Source organism: Glycine max, chromosome 12 (genome assembly GCF_000004515.6).
Source record: "Glycine max cultivar Williams 82 chromosome 12, Glycine_max_v4.0, whole genome shotgun sequence".
In the NCBI taxonomy this organism is placed as follows: domain Eukaryota; kingdom Viridiplantae; phylum Streptophyta; class Magnoliopsida; order Fabales; family Fabaceae; genus Glycine; species Glycine max.
The window spans coordinates 23,079,939-23,098,040 of record NC_038248.2 but is presented as its reverse complement, the minus strand read 5'-3'; the positions used below and the strand labels follow the sequence as shown (position 1 = coordinate 23,098,040).

Here is an 18,102-nt window from a genome sequence, read left to right as displayed (position 1 = left end):
CTGTATTATTTGGTATTGTCATATGCAAATTATGTTAATTTTATAACATCTTGATACTGGCTACCCATCCTAATTTTCATCACCACTTTTCATCAGTCTTGTATCAATTCCCCTCCCCCCCCCCCCCACTAATTCATTTTACCGTTAGAAAATTTGAATCATATCTTCATTTTCTATCTCTCAGAGCAGAGGAAAGACGCAATTTCTTATGAAATCTCTATTCAGATGCTTGAGATTTACAATGAGCAAGTCAGAGACCTACTTACTACAAATGGTGCTAAAAGATATCCTTTCTTTAATATAAACTAATATAGACTAATAGTGTTATCTAAATGCAATATTCAATTGTTGATTCTCTTGTCCCTTAATGTAATCCTTAACACCTGCATACATTAGAAATTCACAACAGTTCTCATAATGGCATCAATGTGCCAGATGCCAATCTTGTTCCGATTTCATGCACTTCTGATGTCATAAATTTGATGAACTTGGGATACAAGAATCGTGTAGTTGGTTCTACTGCCATGAATGATCGTAGTAGTCGCTCTCACAGGTAATTAATTCCATGATTGTTGTGGTTAGTTTTAGACTTTAGCGTATGTACACATTCAAGTACATGCCAATGGCATTTGTGCAGGCTACTCTCTATTTTCAGCTGTGATTGTTGCTATGCCATGCCCTTCCACTATGCCTCGTGCTTGGACTTTCTTTTTGCTTGATCAGGTCATCTCACTAATTCTTAATTAAGTTTTTCATTTTCTTGCTGCAATTTCACTTTTAGACTTAAATAAATTAATAAAATAAAAGACAAAATTTTCATAGCCAGTTAATTATTAGTATTTATTATCTGAAGATAAATCGAATTTTATTAATGTAAAGAGTACCAGCTAGCAGTGCTCAATGAACTGCAATAGCATTTTCCTCGTAGTACTAATTTTATATGGTTAAATTAATTAAAACCCAGAAGTGTTAAAGAAAAAGTATAGTCATGTATTGATACTCTCTTATCAATATGCATGCACTCAATGTTTCATTCATATGTGAACCATGCTAATTGTTTGCTGGTTCATTTTTAGTATTTTTTTTATATTTTTTCAGTTTTGTAATTATTGGAATAGTTTAATTAATTTATTAAGTGTTTGTTATTGTAATAAATTCACCTAATTTGGTTAGGCTCTTGCTTCAAGGGATGCCAACTTATCTCATGTAGTTATCAAATCTTGTTCTTGACTGAAGGAAATGCATTTGCTTTGCCATCCTTAGCATCATACATTCTTGTATTGTTACCCTAGTTATAGAACTAGGATGATATGAAATGCTTGATACTTCTTAAAAACCTCTTGGCTGTAAAAAAATTTTGGGAGTAAAGATATTATGGGGTTATTTTAGCTGCAAATAAAAGTATATTGTGTAAAGGTAGAATTACAAGTCATTTTATCCATATTAAATTTATTTTCTTTGTAGCTATTTTATCCTTATATGAGCTTTATATATCTGTTGTTTTATTCTTTCAGAGAAGGAGAATTTGTGCTTATATGAATCACTTAATGAGCAATAGGAAGTAAATTTACCTGTTGAAGAACTTCCTTCAGAGCTTCCTGAGCCTGTCCTGGGCATTAACTTTGCTAGGGATGGCATGCAGGAAAAAGACTGGTTATCTTTAGTTGTTGTTCATAGTGATACATGGCTACTTGCCCTTGCCTTTTACTTCGGAGCCAGATTTGGATTTGATAAAACTCACAGGTATATACTTCAGAAAAGTAGGACTTTTGATTTCATGTGAATTGAATATCCTCATTGGTCTTTGTATATTTAGCTGCCACAATCAATGTTCTTTCAGTCATCACTTAGTAGTCTGTGTATTTGTTCTTGATAATTGGTAATGTTGCATGTTTTCTCATGCATCAATCTACTCACATTTTGGCATTTTTAATGCAGGAATAGACTATTCAGTATGATCAATGAACTACCAACAATATTTGAAGTTGTTACTAGTGCAGCAAAGAAACAAGTTAAAGAGAAGTCTTCGGTTTCAAACAACAGTGGCAGCAAATCTAAATCTAGGTCTAACTTGTATGATTTCATTTCTTGTATCTAGCTTTTTAATGATGTATTTCAAGTGCAGGGAAGCACCAATTTAGAATTTATCCAGATCTAGAGTTGACCTTAGGTCTTCCTATGCATACTGATTTCAATGTTCTCATAATTGTTTTACAGTCACAAGTTTCTGGTCTCCAAGTGATCAAAGATGGGAAATGTATTGCAGTACCTGTTATTCCCAATGCATTTGTTATCAACCTGGGAGATCAAATTCAGGTACCACCATTTTTGTGCTTTTCCCATAGTTTCTCTCCTTTTCTATAAAACTTATGCATCCAGAGATTAATTTATTTCAGATTTATACAATGAGAAAGTATAAGTTAGTATATTTATCAATTTTAATATTGTTAGAGAAAAGGCTAGATGCACACATGTTTAATGTACAAACACAAAACTTTTGTGCTTAGTAAAAGTAAATGAATGAAACTTGTATTCACACACATATATGAAAATATGCTTAATTTGTTGGAGATATGATTGGGAAGTTATTATTAACTTGGAATTAGTAAGATTTAGTTAAGTTCAGTTTGTAGTTTAATAGATTTGCTCTTGTATGTATAAAAGGACTTTGTCAAAAAAATAAATAACTCATCAATGTGATTAAAAAGTAATTAGGATGATTACAAGTAAATATTTTTTTTCTCTTCCGCTTCAAATCCGATTATCAAATAACTCATAAGTTCCAAAATTTAGCATGGAATAAAAGTGAATAAAAAAACAAATGTAAACAACAAAAGCAGAATGGAAGAAGCAACAAAATGAGGTAGTGAATTTTTTTTTTATTTTCTACTTTGGAGATAATTTTGTGCAAGATAGGATCAGCAATGGCAACCTCTTCTTTCTTCTTCACCTTGCTATTGCTGCTTTTCACTATTTCAGGTTTGTCATCTAATGTTCCACTAACTTGTCAACTTCTGCATGATTCCATGGAAAGTGAATAAATTTTTAGAATTTTATCTATTTAAGTTGTTGTGGAGTAATCTTATTTTGTTCATGTTTTGTTGGCAACGGGAATAGTCCATTCTAAATTGTGATCATAATACTATTCCTTTTTAATTAGCTTCTTGGAATGAAAGAGAGACCTCAATGTCAGCTCAATCTCTATTTCTTAGATTGATCATAATACTATTCCTTTTTAATTAGCTTCTTAGATTGATATATCTATAAATTAGCTTTCTCTTTTATCTTCGATGAGAGATTGATTGATAATTATGGCTCTTGAGCATTGGAAAATTAGAGATTTTAATCAAGGGGCCACTAATCCACCTTACCTTTACCTGTATCATTTCAATGTCAACTCCATGAATGTGCAAACATAGAGTGATCTCTGCCCTTTTCATTTACTCACTTTTAAGAAATAGTAAGATATTGAATCAAACATTTTGAATTGGATAAATCCACATGCATGAAAAGTATTAAATTAGATCTACCTGTTTGATCCCCATAATGAGGATGCTACAAATCTACAAAAGTGAGTGATATAGGTATATGGGCTTGCAGAATATGTTGCTATTTTGCTGGACATATGAATCCAGAATCAATTATGGCTTCAAGTGTTTCAAATAATAGTGTCCTTTTTGTAGCATTATCTCAAAAAGAATCATAACCTAAGTAGGTTGAAATAGAAGAAATGGGTCATTCCCTTCCAGTTCATAGTTGTTAATCATGAATGACTGAGCTGGCAAATACAGGGTTTCTAATCTATAGATTCTTAGGGCAGACTTTTAGATGAAAATTTAATTAAGATTTAAGACACCCTTTGATGTTAACACACCAGACAGTTGAGAAGAATGCTGAGTTTAAAATAGAGATAGTTGTTTCTCATTCTTACATGTGTAAAACATAGGTCTGTTCATCACTAAGAAGAAAGATCAAGGAAATTTAGTGAACCAATGGTCAAGCTCATGTCCTAATCAATTAGTAATGTCATACAGTACACTGTCTGAGGTTTAAATCAATAATTAACTTCTGTAGCATTGTGTAACACTTGACAGTGTATTATATATGTGTGTGTGTGTTTGAGTTATAGCCTTTAATTTCAAGATAACTACTTATAATATATGATACTGAGAGAGCACCAGTCCCCATGGATAAAATGAGATGAGACTTACTTTTAGACCAATATATTTTAAATGTTTTTTGACCTCAATGTGCATTTCTTCACGAGGTGTTGAGGTTCCTTTTACTCTAAAATTTGGTGATATTGGTTATCACTTTCCTCATATATTTTGTCCCCACATTCTTGTGTTAGACAAGTGGCCTCAGATATCTTAAGAAGGGGGGTTAAATTAAGATATTACAAACTATTTCCCCAATTAAAAATTCTACTTTGATTTTAATGCAAGTTCCAAGTTCCCTTAAAGATGAATTTCTAAATGATGATTCAAATTAAACAATCTGAATGTAAATGTTAAGCAATAATAAATAAAAGAGTTTAAGGGAAGAGAAAGTGCAAACACAGTTTTTATACTGGTTCGTGTGGCGTCCCCAAAATAATGACTAGTTTAATAGTAATGATTTAAATAACAAAAACCATGGTAAATTTTTTCTTCTTCTTTTTCTTTTTCATTTCTTTCTCTTTTCACAATAATTAAGTTCAGAAGGAAAATCCTCACTATAGAGTCCTGAATGGTCAGTTCACAACTCTATTCGGAGTCATTTCTTTCTTACCACTCGTAATCTCTAGACTATTTTGCTGTTTCAAAAGGAAGAGTATACCAGCCATTACTTTAGGTCGTCACGTGAAAATAATAAAATAAAATACGGTCGGTAAACTCTTTTGCAAATAAAGTTTGCTAATGCTTTCTTTTCAAATAACAAGATTAACATAAGTACATTCATCATTTAAAGCTGTCCAAAATATGGGAGTTTTACAAAATACATAGTGTCATCCCGAGCAAAGGTGTCCACAGTGGTGGCTTCAGCCACATGTATACAATCATCAAATTCCTATACAATAGGTCTACCCATACAAAAACAAAAGAGTAAACCTAACAGTCAGTCCTAGATACACCCACCCTCAAAAAGTATATAAAACTAGTCTAAGGAGCTGTCTACTATGATGAAGAGCCTCCACTAGTCGCCATCTCTCCAGGGCCGCTCTCCTCCGTAGAGTCTGTCTCAGATGCCGACATGACGTCCTCGGGAGAATCCACCTCAAGGGGTGGGTCCTCATCACCCTCTAGAAAGTCAAGAGCATCCACAGCAGGCTCAGGAGGTAGCTCCTCTGGGTCTTCCTCAGATGACGTCACCTCGATCACTTGGACTGGCTCCACTAGACGATATGGTGTAGGCGTGGGTAATATCCACTCCACAGTGCGCTGAAGCGTACGTGCGGGTTCATCTGGATGCACCAATGAAGTAGCCGTGAATCGAATCGTGCCCCGAAATCGGCACCTCACATTGCCTTCGAGGGTCTCCCAAGCTCCCTCTAGGCACTCCATCTCCACTCGGTCATGGATTAGTTGCGCCGCCATCACGATATACAAGAAATAAAAGAAAGGGGTAGACTCTTCCACGTGATATCTAACTATGGAGCAACACAATGCGTCTCATAACCACTACATGTAAGTAAAAGGGGTATCTCAAGGCTTTTCATCTCTGGTAATTGATTACCAGAGGCTAAACTCGAATCACACAGCCTCAGGACATGAAACCTGCAAAAATGCACTATGTAATCGATTACACATAACTGGTAATCGATTACCAGTGGCATGTTCCTCTGTGTAATCGATTACACAGCCTGGTAATCGATTACCAAAGGCCTCCAAAACATGCTGCCTTCATTTCTAAGCCTGGTAATCGATTACACCCCTTGGTAATCGATTACCAGAAGCCCTCTAAACTTCCTGATCTCATTTTTAAGCCTGGTAATCGATTACACTCCCTTGGTAATCGATTACCAGAGACCATCTTATCTTCCTGTCTTCAATTTTAAGCCTTATAATCGATTACCCACCCTTGGTAATCGATTACCAGAGGCCATATCCCATATATCACTCAAAGTTCACAGCTGGCTAGCCACCACACAAGCCTCCTTGCTTTGTGGTCTTTGTTCTTTTATTTGTTGACTGCCAGGAGCTCGCTTGTTTAGGTACATCACAGGTTCTCACTGACTGACTATGCCCGGGTTGGGTAGGGATTGGTCAAGCTTGGTTTTGGGCAATAGCACCCCACCTGACGTCCCCAAGGTCTCCTGACCCCCGCGACATATCTCCAGGTACCACTCTGTGGTCAACGAATAAAAGTAGGAAGTCTCACCCTTCCACACTTCCTCATTTCAAGCTTGTAGGATTATGGGGTATCCATCACATGTGGTACTAGGTGGTGGTCGGGAGATGGTGCAAAACAATTCTCCACATCCACAAATCACGTATAAACCCACCATCCCCTGTTGCCCACCTCCAACTGAGCTCACGTACTCTCACGTAGCCCTTATCCTCGTTCCTCTCAATGCCGGGTCCCCATCAATCCTCCCAAGCTTCGACAACATCCAAGTAATTCAACATCCAATCATCACAAACTAACACAGCCAAGAAAACAGGGCAAAGGCAAAAAACTCTGCCCAAAACACAAACCAATATCACAGTTTTTCACATTCAAATACCCCAGTAACATTCTCTTCATTCCTATTCGTTAACCGTTGGATCGACTCGAAAATTTTACTGGAAGTCTCTAGTACACAATTCTACATTTTGACCGTTGGGATCTGCTAGCAAATGTCCAGAACCCCATATGTACTACCCTTTTCACAACCAACCATACGCAAGCATTTTTCTGCACTTATACAAAATTCTGCTGCACATTTCAACAGCAAAATTCTGCATAAAGTGCAGATTTCGAAAACCACTCTTGCCTTCATCCAATTTTGCCAAAATCGAATCCTACAAGTCCCAAATCATGTATCAATCATGTCTAAACCAAGGACAAACTTCAGACTAGAGCAACACAAAATCTAGGTATCCAAAACCCCTCAATTTAATGGATTTTCAAGGTTTGAGAAGTGAAATTGAGAATGGGGTAAATTTGGAGCAAACTCTCACCTCACACAAGTCTATAACATCAATTTAAACTTGTTCAAACTGGATTTACACCTAAAATTTCACCGAACCAAAATTTGACTCCTCAACACCCAATTTTACCCTAGAAATGGCTTTTTGTTCACTTTGGTCATTTGTTTTTCTCTCTAGCACAACCCAAACTTTCTCATAAGTCCTAAATGACATTTCAAGCTAGGATTAACTCACTTTAACCTCCAAATACCACTAAATCCAGATTTGGCCTTCCAACTCTCAAAACCTCACTCTTTTTCCACTCATAACACCATATTCTCACTTTCTAACCCTAGGTTAACTCTACCCTTCATCTCTAACAGTTTTCCATAAGCAATTTCAGTACATAAACATCACAAGCATCATCATAAAAACCCTAAAACAGAATGGGTAAGCTTGACTCACACCAAACATGGCAAGTTCAACATGCTTTCAACAAATTCCTTCACAAATAACTACCACAATGCATAAACCTAGTAAACTACCCATCATATCTCCCAAAACCCAATACCCACGAAAATCAAGTGAGAAAGAAGTCTACCCAAACCTGAAATTTCGAAGTCCCACACGTAGAGATGCACTTCACGACTCCGAAAATGCCTTCCTTTCGCGATTTGGAGCAGAAATGGCTACCAAAGGTTGGAGCTTTGTTGGAGCTTCAATGGTGGAGGAAGAAGAAGAGGATGGCAACGTGAGAGAGAGAGAGGGAGAAAGGCTTCTGAAATTTTGGGGCTGAGTGAGGAGAGAGAGTGTTGCTTTTTGGTTTTAAAAAAAAGGCTTTTCTCTTTTCTTATTATTTTATTTTAAGCTATGCCACATGTCTCCATTTGAGTGGAGCAAAAGGGCCCACTTTTTCTCTTGATGCGACTCATGCTCAGCCACATGAAGAGAAAAATCTAACCTTTTGAAATGCCAAAATCCTATCTCGGTTTGCGTGCCGTTTCTCTGGTTCCAGTCCCTCGCGTTTCTCTGCACCCGTCGGGGCCAGTTTTCAAAAGTAGGCAATATATATATCAAAACGCTCAGAATGAAACCCCGAGCGTGGTTCAGAGATTGGTTTTGTTAAATTTTAAGTTGCACACAAAACAACGATTTTCAGACTAATTAATTGAGAGTTAACCCATAACCATCCAATTATGGATTTCTCTTCGTTAATTAGCCTAACCCGCGTATCTTTTCCCCCAAAAATACCTACTTCTACCAGAAATATATACATATATACATACACTGAATAATACTTATATATATATATATATATATATAGCCATTCAAAATGCACCGTTTACAAAAATTCCGGGTAGAAATTTCCAGGATGTCACAGTTCGGCAAAGTCTGTTGCCTACATCCAGTCCCCAAGAAACCCACTTGGGAGTTCCACTATCTCTCAAATCCTTTACACTTTCTGAAACACACAAGGACAACCCTTCCTTTATGTTTAGATGCTTTACAACAAGAGACTCTCAGTCTCTTAGCCTTTTGATTAGAAAGAGAAGAAGAAGATTATGATCTCTCTTGAAAGAGATAGATGTTTACAATGAAGAGCTCAATTCCTTATTGAATAACACAAGTGTTTGGCCAAGGAATGTTGGATGATAAGATATTTTTGTTTGAGAGGATTATGCCTTTTGCGAACAGGCAAAACTCTAAGAGAATTTCGTGCCCAAGTCACATATATATAGGCCTTTGATGGCCATTCAAAATTTAAATGAAAAGATGTGACTGTTGGGAATTATTTTCGAAAATCCTTACTGGTAATTGATTACCATAACTTCCACTTCCAACTTCAACTTCCAGTAACTTCCACTTCCAACTTCAACTTCCAGTAACTTCCACTTCCAACTTCCAGTAACTTCCACTTCCAACTTCCATTTTCAACTACGAAGATTCTAGAGGTTTTCTTGATCATATATCTTGAGAAGCGTGTTCCTTTGGCATCATCAAAACATCTTCTTGAAGCCTTGCTTCTACATCCTGAGTTGGTGATTAAAACAATACTTGTTATTTTCTTTTGAGGCAATACAACACTAGATATAAGCTTGATCTTGTATAGTATCAAATGAGACAGAAGCCTAATACTATGAGGAGATAGCTAATGATACTCAGGAATCTTTATTAAAAGTTTTAAAAAATAAAGAGAATGATAAGTGTGCTATGCATTGAGTTTGATGATAAGGTCCGTGATGTGATAAATAAATAAATCAAATGCTTAACACTTATACAATTGTTTTGCATTTGTGTATGTTTTTTTAAGGCATGTATATGGTAGTTATAAGTATGAATTTGTTGGATTATTTGTTAATTTAATTTTGTGGTATTTAAGATGTTATACAGAAACGTTTGAAATGATGAATGCTAATTTAATATTTTTTTTAGGATCCCTCAATATGAAGGTATTTTTGTTTTCTTAGAGATTTTGAAAATTATATTTTATTGACTATACTGTGATAAATAAATAAAAAAGGTTGTCTTTTTTAATAAAAGGGTGTGGAAGTAGTAGGATTTTTAATGGCAAGAAAGATTCAGATTTAGTGTTCTTACATGGTTTTATTAGATTGATCTAGGAACTAAATTTTGGTGGGCTAATTCAGTTGAGATAGGATAAGTATAAAGGACTATAGCAGTGTTGGTTATAAGTGTTAGGCCATATTGTCAAATGGATTTTTGTATATATGGATCTCCCGATATGATTCTTGTTCTTGATCTTCTTCCTATCCACTATGATACACTACTACTGAATTTCTCAGTCTGAAACCAGACAAAGATGACAACCGTATGTTGTCTTCTGTTCAGCAATGCCCTTTCTCCGACTACGCCAACCAAATGCAGTGGCAATGTTGGGTTCACTATGACAAACTAACATAATTAAAAAAATAAATTCAAACAAGAAACAATTAGTACTTAGTAAACATTTTTATAGATTTTAGTTGTACCTGTTTCCCAAATTATACTAAAAAAAGCTAATATAGTAAGAATTTCACATTTTACCTTACACTATTCTGTGTTCTCTTCTTAAATTTATTCTTGTTGTAATAGAAAGTATTGTAAAAATGTGAAAATAAAATTGCAAAATAATTCTATGCTCAAAACTACAGAAAAGAAACATATACCTACATATTCAAGAAATAAAATAAGACAGTAACATGCAACTAGAGATAATATAACATCAATATTCAAATTAGCATCTCATGAAAATTAACCTAAGAATAATATTACTCAATGTATGTTTAGTCAGGCAAAGAAGGTTCTTGCCTATTTTCTATGAACCTCTAATAGGAAAGGTGAAAAAAAAAGGCAAACACTAACATTCCCATATCAAGTGGCAGTACACCTGGTCTTCATATGCTTCTCACTACCAAACACTTGTATGTATGACATTCATTTTGCTTACTCGTTCTTTACTATAGCGATGTTTCGTTAGTAATTATTAGCACTACTAAAAAAGTACTCTTTTACGACATGCATAACCATCTTAGAATGTCACGCGGTGGCAATTTTGTAATTAAGAAGAATATTTTTTTTATGATACACATTCCTAAATCGGTTTTACGGAACCACCTTAGAATGTACTAGGGGAAACAATAACAACGACGAGTTTATATGTAAAGACATCATTGTTTTTGGCCCATTGACTTATAATAAATTCTCATTCTCTCACACCACATCGCACTCTCTGTCTGCCTCTCTCAATCAACAAACCCTATTTTTTCTATTTCCACACTCTCTCTATCTGTCTCTCGATCAACGCCATTCCTTTTCCATCAAAACCGAAGGGGTGTTGTCATGGAACATGGAGAGCGCAAAGTTCATGCTTTTGTTCACTGAGGGAATCTCTTTCGATGTCTGTCAATGACGCTGATCAATCCAATAAGGCTCACAGAACTCGTCAATCTGGTGCCAAAACCAACAAGAAGAAGACTAAGAAGAAGCAAAAGTAGAATCTCGATGACGTCGGAGGTGAGGATCCGAGGAAAAAAAACCCTAAGGCATTTGCCTTTTCTTCCTCCAACAAAGCCAAGCGCTTGCAATCACACATCGTCGAGAAAGAGCAACGCCGCCTCCACGCTCCCGTCATCGACCGCTCCTACGACGAGCTTGCTCCCTACGTGCTCGTCGTGCATAGCCCTCCTCAGGTGCATATTATTCTATTCTCTTTTCTTTCACTCAAATTCAACTCAACACAACGTAATTAGTTGCTAATCTTGCTCTGATTTCAGGTTGGGAAGTCACCGTTGATAAATTCTTTGATAAAGTTTTTGTGTCTCTGCCACCTTGGTCTCCTGCAGTTGGATCGTGCTCAAGAATACATCAACGAGGCTGAAAAGGTATTGTTCTTCACACAATTTTGCATTCGTTGCATTAATCTTCAATTAACTATTGACAGTTTTGTATCCATGCTTTTCCATCACTGCAGCTTGAGCCTAACATTGTCTGTGCTTTTCTTAAGGTACCTTCCTCTCTCTCTCTCTCTCTTCGTGTGTGTTGGTACTTTTGTATCCATATGTATACATAAAAACATCATACAAAGTTGAGTTGCAGAAGTGTGTGCGAGTTTGAGATGATTAAGAAAATAAACAAAGGAACTTATGGTGTTGTCTACAAGGCTAGGGATAAGAAGACAGGAGAACTAGTAGCATTGAAGAAGGTGATGAACATAGAGAGGGATGGATTTCCAATGTCATCCTTGAGAGAAATAAACATTCTCTTGTCTTTTAATCACCCCTCCATTGTGAATGTTGAAGAAGTAGTTGTTGATGATTTTGATGGTACTTTTTATGGTAATGGAGCACATGAAGTATGACCTGAAGGGGTTGATGGAGGTTAAGAAGTAGCCCTTTAGCATGAGTGAAATTAATGTTAAGAATAGTCCCACATCGGATTCACTGCTAAGAAGGAATGATAAATAACTAAAAGAAAACAACTGAAAGCCAAAGACTCCAAAAGTTTTAGTAGGTATAGCCCTTGACAAACATTCCCTTCTTGGCCTCTTCACTCTCACCCTCAGCAGAGTATCTTCCAAGTTGAGCCAAGGAGTTTGCTTTAGCGCGCACCAAAAGGGACTTTTGAGCAGCTTCCACATTCTCAGGGTGTCCTTGCCATGTCTTAAGCACAGTGTTCTGAAGAGCCCGTGCATATGAGAAAGAAACATGCCATGGGTTGGGACTTTGGTTCATGGCATTTAGATTTAGTGTTGCTTCCACTTCGGATTGTCCACCAGACAAAAACATGATTCCAGGGAGAGCAGGAGGAACTCTTCTTCTAAGCATGGTTAGAGTATATTTGGCAATGGTTTCCGGAGAAGCCTTTTCCGTGTGTTCAGCCCCAGGTGTAACCATGCTGGGTTTGAGCAAAATTCCCTCAAAAAGGACATTGTTTTCAGCCAAATAGAAGAAGACTTCTGACCAGACCTTCTCGGCCACTTCCAGTGTCCTCTCAATTGGGTGATCTCCATCAAGAAGAATTTCAGGCTCTACGATTGGCACAAGACCATTGTCCTGAGAGATAGCAGCATAACGTGCAAGCCCCCACGCTGCTTCCTTGACAGCTAATGCAGAAGGACCACATGGAATGCTAACAACTGTCCTCCACTTGGCAAATCGAGCACCTTGCTTGTAGTATTCAGCAGACCTAGAAGCCAACCCATCTAGCCCTTAGCACCAAGACTCATTGTTTGACCCTGGCAGAGGGACCAGACCCTTATCAACTTTGATGTCGGGCACAATGTTCTGATCGCGGAGGCAATCCACAAATTTATTTCCATCTGTTGTCGACTGGTAAAGGGTTTCTTCAAAAAGAATTGCACCAGAGATGTATTCACCAAGGCCAGGTGTGGTGAGCAGAAGTTGCCTATAGGCCTGGCGATTCACCTCAGTATTGTCCAATCCAATGGATGCTAAACGCTTCCCACATGTGGCATTTGATTCATCAATTGCAAGAATTCCACGACTGGGAGATGCAATAGATTTGGCGGTTTGGACGAGTTCGTGTTGGTAAGAAGAAGCGCGGATCGGAAGAGAGACTCGGCGAGAAGAGGATCCACGGCGAGGAGAGAAGGAATTGTGGGCGATCCACTGGGAAGACAAGGTGTTGAGCTTTGCAGACGCCATGGCCATGGATGCTTAGACTTTAGAGTGGAGAGAAAGTGGGGTTGTATAGTACTATGTTTTTGGTGCTATTGCTGCACTATAAATTTAATAATTAAATCCTTGGTACGGCAACTTCTTGAAGGTGTCAAGTATCTCCATGATAATTGGGTTATCCATAGGGACTTGAAGTCATCAAATATCCTGCTGAACTATGATGGGGAGCTTAAAATATGCGACTTTGGGTTGTCAAGGCAGTATGGAAGCCCGCTGAAGCCATGTACTCCTGTTGTGGTTACACTATGGTATAGGTGAGTAGCATTATAGTATTAATTTAGTTTTCATTGAAGTTATCTCTAGATGTATTTGGTTTGTGATTTTTCAATCATATTGGTATAGAAATGTATATGTCACAACTCATTATTGTTGTATTGGATTGTGTAGAGCACCTGAACTCAGTGTTGTTAAATGGCGGCCATGGCGGCGCCATGGCGGTTTTCCATGGCGGATTTGCGAAAAAACGCCACCGAATAGCGGTGGCGTGGCGGGTTTGGGATGGCGGCCGCCATAGCCATGGCAGTCGTGGCGGGATGGCGGAAATGGCAGAAATCTGTTTGGCTTTTGTCCGCGGTAGGAGTTGGGCCGACCCGACCCAACCCTACCCGGTTATTCAATAAATTAAAAACCCTCCACAGCTTGCGTTCATAATAGCTAGCCGTCCCTCCAACAGCTTGCATTCCCTCCCAAACCTGCCTGCGTCCCTCCCGAACCCCGCCGCACCCAGCCGCCGCCGCGACACCACCCCCTCCCCGCCACACCCAGCCGCCACCGCGACGAGGCCCGCAACGCACGAACGGTGGCGACGAGCTTCGACGACGAGCCCCGGCAACGCGCGACACCACCCTTTGTTTCTGTCTCGCGAAGGAAGAAAACGAAGAAGAGGAAGAAGACGCGGGTCAGCTGATCTGTTTTTTTTTTTTTTTGGGCTTTTTGCTGTTTGACAGCCCCCATTTTTCTGTCTACAGCTTTTTTTTCTTTTTGCTATTTGACACCCCCCATTTTTCTGTCTACAGCTTTTTTTTCCTTTTGCTATTTGACACCCCTTTTTACTGTTAACAGTCCCTTTTTTTTTCCTATTTGACACCATAAATTTTTTTTTCTGTTCAGTCCTCTTTTAAATGGCTGAACCATCATCCGATGCTATTACTGCAAGTGCAACGAGGAAAAATAAGGCAGACCCAGGCTGGAAATATTGCCATTCACTAGTGGAAGGAGATACAAACACCATTGTTTGTAATTTCTGTGGAAAAATCACTAAGGGAGGAATAACCCGAGCCAAACAACACCTGATTGGGAAGTCGGGCAACGTTGCAGCTTGCAAGAAAACTCCCCCAAATGTAATCGAAGAGTTGAAGGAATATATGGCTACAAAAAAAAGTGGGACCACTTACAGTACTTCTGGCAGTGGTAATATGGCAAATATAAGAGATTTTGAATTTGGTGAACCGATTGGATGTGATGGAAGTGAAGAAGATGAGTTTGCGGACTCTTGTAATGCTGCTGCAAGTGCAAAGACAAAGTGTGGGACTAAAAAAGGACCAATGGACAAATTCTGTAAGAATCCAGAAAATGCAATCAATCGGAGAAAAATGGAGATGCTGAGGCAAATGAACATAAAAGAGTCAATGGATAAGAATGAAGTATTGAAGGTGCATCAACATATTGCTCGCTTTTGGTACCAAGTAGGTTTGTCATTCAACCTCATTAAATTGAAAAGCTTTGAGAACATGGTTGCAGCCATTGGTCAATATGGGCCACATTTGCCCATTCCTAGCTATCATGACATCAGAGTTCCACTCTTGAAGAAGGAAGTTGAATATACTGAAAATTTGATGAAAGGCCATAGGGAGCAATGGGTCAAGTATGGTTGTACTATTATGTCCGATGCATGGACTGATCGGAAACAAAGATGCATCATTAATTTTTTGATTAACTCTCAAGCTGGTACCATGTTTTTGAAGTCTGTTGATGGCTCTGATTTTGTGAAGACAGGTGAAAAGCTTTTTGAGTTGCTTGATGCCATTGTGGAGGAAGTTGGAGAAGAGAATTTTGTTCAAGTTGTAACCGATAATGGGAGCAACTATGTTTTAGCGGGTAAGTTGTTGGAGGAGAAAAGGAAACATATTTATTGGACTCCTTGTGCAGCTCATTGTATTGATTTGATGCTTGAAGATATTGGGAAGCTTCCCTTGATAAGGAAGACAATTAGAAGGGCAATTAATCTAGTTGGGTTTATCTATGCCCATTCTAGTACCTTAAGTTTGTTGAGAAATTTTACAAACAAGAGGGAATTGGTGAGACATGCCATTACTAGATTTGCTACTTCTTATCTAACCTTGGAAAGGCTTCACAAAGAGAAAGCCAATATTAGAAAAATGTTTACTTCTGATGAATGGACCTTGAACAAGCTATCTAAGGAGCCTAAGGGAAAAGAAGCTGCAAAGGTAGTGCTCATGCCTTCTTTTTGGAATAGTGTGGTTTACACTCTTAAAGTCATGGCTCCACTTGTGAAAGTGCTTCGTCTTGTGGATGGTGAAAGGAAACCAGCCATGGGCTATATTTATGAAGCAATGGACAAGGCAAAAGAAACAATTATCAAGTCTTTCAACAACAATGAAAGCAAGTACAAAGATGTGTTTGAAATCATTGATAAAAGATGGAATTGTCAGCTTCATAGGCCATTGCATGCAGCTGCCCACTTCTTAAATTCAGAGTTCTTTTATGACAACACTGACTTAGAGTTTGATTTTGAGGTCACCAATGGTTTGTTTGAGTGCATTAAGAAGTTGATTCCACAATTTGATGTGCAACAGAAAATTCTAACCGAGTTGCATCTTTACAAGATTGGTGCTGACCACTTTGGTTTCGACTTTGCAATGGCTCAAAGGAAAACCCATTCTCCTAGTAAGAAACTTTTATCATACTATTTTTTTTATGTATTAGTGATTTAGTGTTATAATTCAGAATTTTAAGTTATGCTCTTGGTTGGTAATTGGTATTGCAGCATATTGGTGGCGAATGTTTGGGTCACAAACTCCAAATTTGCAGAAGCTGGCTATTAAGATTTTGAGTTTGACTTGCAGTGCTTCAGGATGTGAAAGAAATTGGAGTGTGTTTGAGCAAGTAATTGTGACAAAACTCTAACTATACTTTTTAATTTTATTTAATTTTGATGATCAAGTTATATTTGGAGTATATTTGAGATTGAAATCAACATTTATTTGTTATGTTGTAGATTCATTCCAAAAAAAGAAATAGGCTTGAGCACAAGAGGTTGCATGATTTGGTGTTTGTCAAATACAACCAACAATTGAAGCAAAGATATAATGCAAGAGATGAAATTGATCGAATTTCTCTTAATGATATTGATGTATGCAATGAATGGCTCGTGGGAGAGATGGATCAAGATGATGATAATGATGCTGGAAATGATTTGGTATTTGAAGATGATGATGCTCTAAATTGGGCAACTGTGTATCAGGCTTCGGGGGTTGGAGAGTGTAGGATGTATACTAGGCAGAAAAAGCAAAAAACAAGTGTTGTTGCTGCCCAAACTTCTAAAAAACAGGCAATGGTTGTTGGATCTTCATCAAGGAAGCAAAAAGCAGTCCAAGAAAATGATGAGGATCTAGATGTTGAGGAGAATATTGATGTTGAATCTGAAGAAGAAGAAATCATGGTCAATTTTGAGGCGTCTGATGGGGAAGAGGGAGAGGGAGATGCTCCATTACCATATGATAACAACGAAGATGATTATGTTGGGATTGGAGAAGATGATTAGAGCCTCAACCTTCACTTTGCACTTTGCATTATGTTTTTATCATTTTCTTATTTTGAACTCTTTAATGAGTTTATTTGGTGTTGGTACTTGATTATTGTATGAACTCATGAAACTTTTTTAGTTTATTTGAATGCAATCCTTTGTTTTTTTCAATTTCAATGAGTTTATATATATGTTTTTTTTTTTTGTGTCCGTCATGACATCCGCCATTTTCCGCTACGCCATCCGCCATATTTTTATGGCGGATTTTTGACTTTCCGTCATGAACCGCCATCCGCCATTAACAACATTGCCTGAACTTTTGCTGGGTGCTAAAGAATACTCAACAGAAAATTAACATGTGGTCAGTGGGTTGCATAATGGCTGAATTAATTGCCAACGAAACTCTGTTCATGGGTAAAAGTGAACTTGAACAACTTGATGAGGTTATTATTACTAAAATCACTTAGTTTATCATCTATTTATTGAAAGTTCTGCTATTATAGTAAACAAGAAATACCAACAAGAATGCTATTTTTACTGTCATTATTTCCAACTTTGTCTTACCTTGTTAACGATCATATAAAAAGAATGATACATGATTGCAAGGAACAGGGTAATGGACTTTATTAGGCTCTTGTTTTTTATAAATTAGATAAGAAGCAACAAATTGATGTATAGATCTGAGAAGGTATGACATTACCCGACTTTTTTTTCCTTTACTGAAACTGAAGTCAAGCAAGCTTTACACTTGCTAGATAGAGCAGGGCAGGTATGAAAATGTAACCACCTTCATTTTGCTTGATGCATTAGTCTTTTAGATTGACATGATGCATAAAATAGGATGTTTCATGCTATAAAACTAATTCCTTTTTAGGTTATATTTTAATTTTAAATTCTGTTGAATATTTTCTCGCTCCCTTCTTGTGTGGATGCAGATGCTGAAATCAATTTCGGCCAGGAACTCTGTTAACAGTGACCAAATTAATACCATTGAGCTTGAACTGCTTTTCATATACACTTTCTGTGCTTATGATATACAAGGCATGCT

At 37.5% G+C, this 18,102-nt stretch overlaps 1 protein-coding gene and 1 pseudogene across 1 annotated transcript; one reads left to right on the top strand and one right to left on the bottom strand.

Moving 5' to 3' along the window:
- Positions 1-12,021: 12,021 nt before the first annotated feature.
- On the bottom strand, positions 12,022-13,318 carry LOC100776915 (fructose-bisphosphate aldolase 3, chloroplastic-like; annotated as a pseudogene).
- A 2,845-nt stretch (positions 13,319-16,163) lies between these two features.
- On the top strand, positions 16,164-17,225 carry LOC100793942 (uncharacterized). The gene is made up of 3 exons (XM_003541094.5): positions 16,164-16,195; positions 16,296-16,414; positions 16,527-17,225. Exons 1-3 carry the CDS (start codon positions 16,168-16,170, stop codon positions 17,070-17,072), a joined length of 693 nt encoding a protein of 230 aa, XP_003541142.5. The 5' UTR covers positions 16,164-16,167; the 3' UTR covers positions 17,073-17,225.
- The last annotated feature ends 877 nt before the right edge of the window (positions 17,226-18,102 follow it).

What these genes read in the sequence shown, in the direction of transcription:
- LOC100793942 (XM_003541094.5), top strand. Translation starts at nt 16,168, where the DNA reads ATGGCTCAAAGGAAAACCCATTCTCCTA. An exon ending in AAGGAAAACCCATTCTCCTA is followed by an intron (nt 16,196 to 16,295) that starts GTAAGAAACTTT and finishes TTGGTATTGCAG; the next exon opens with CATATTGGTGGCGAATGTTT. An exon ending in ATTGGAGTGTGTTTGAGCAA is followed by an intron (nt 16,415 to 16,526) that starts GTAATTGTGACA and finishes GTTATGTTGTAG; the next exon opens with ATTCATTCCAAAAAAAGAAA.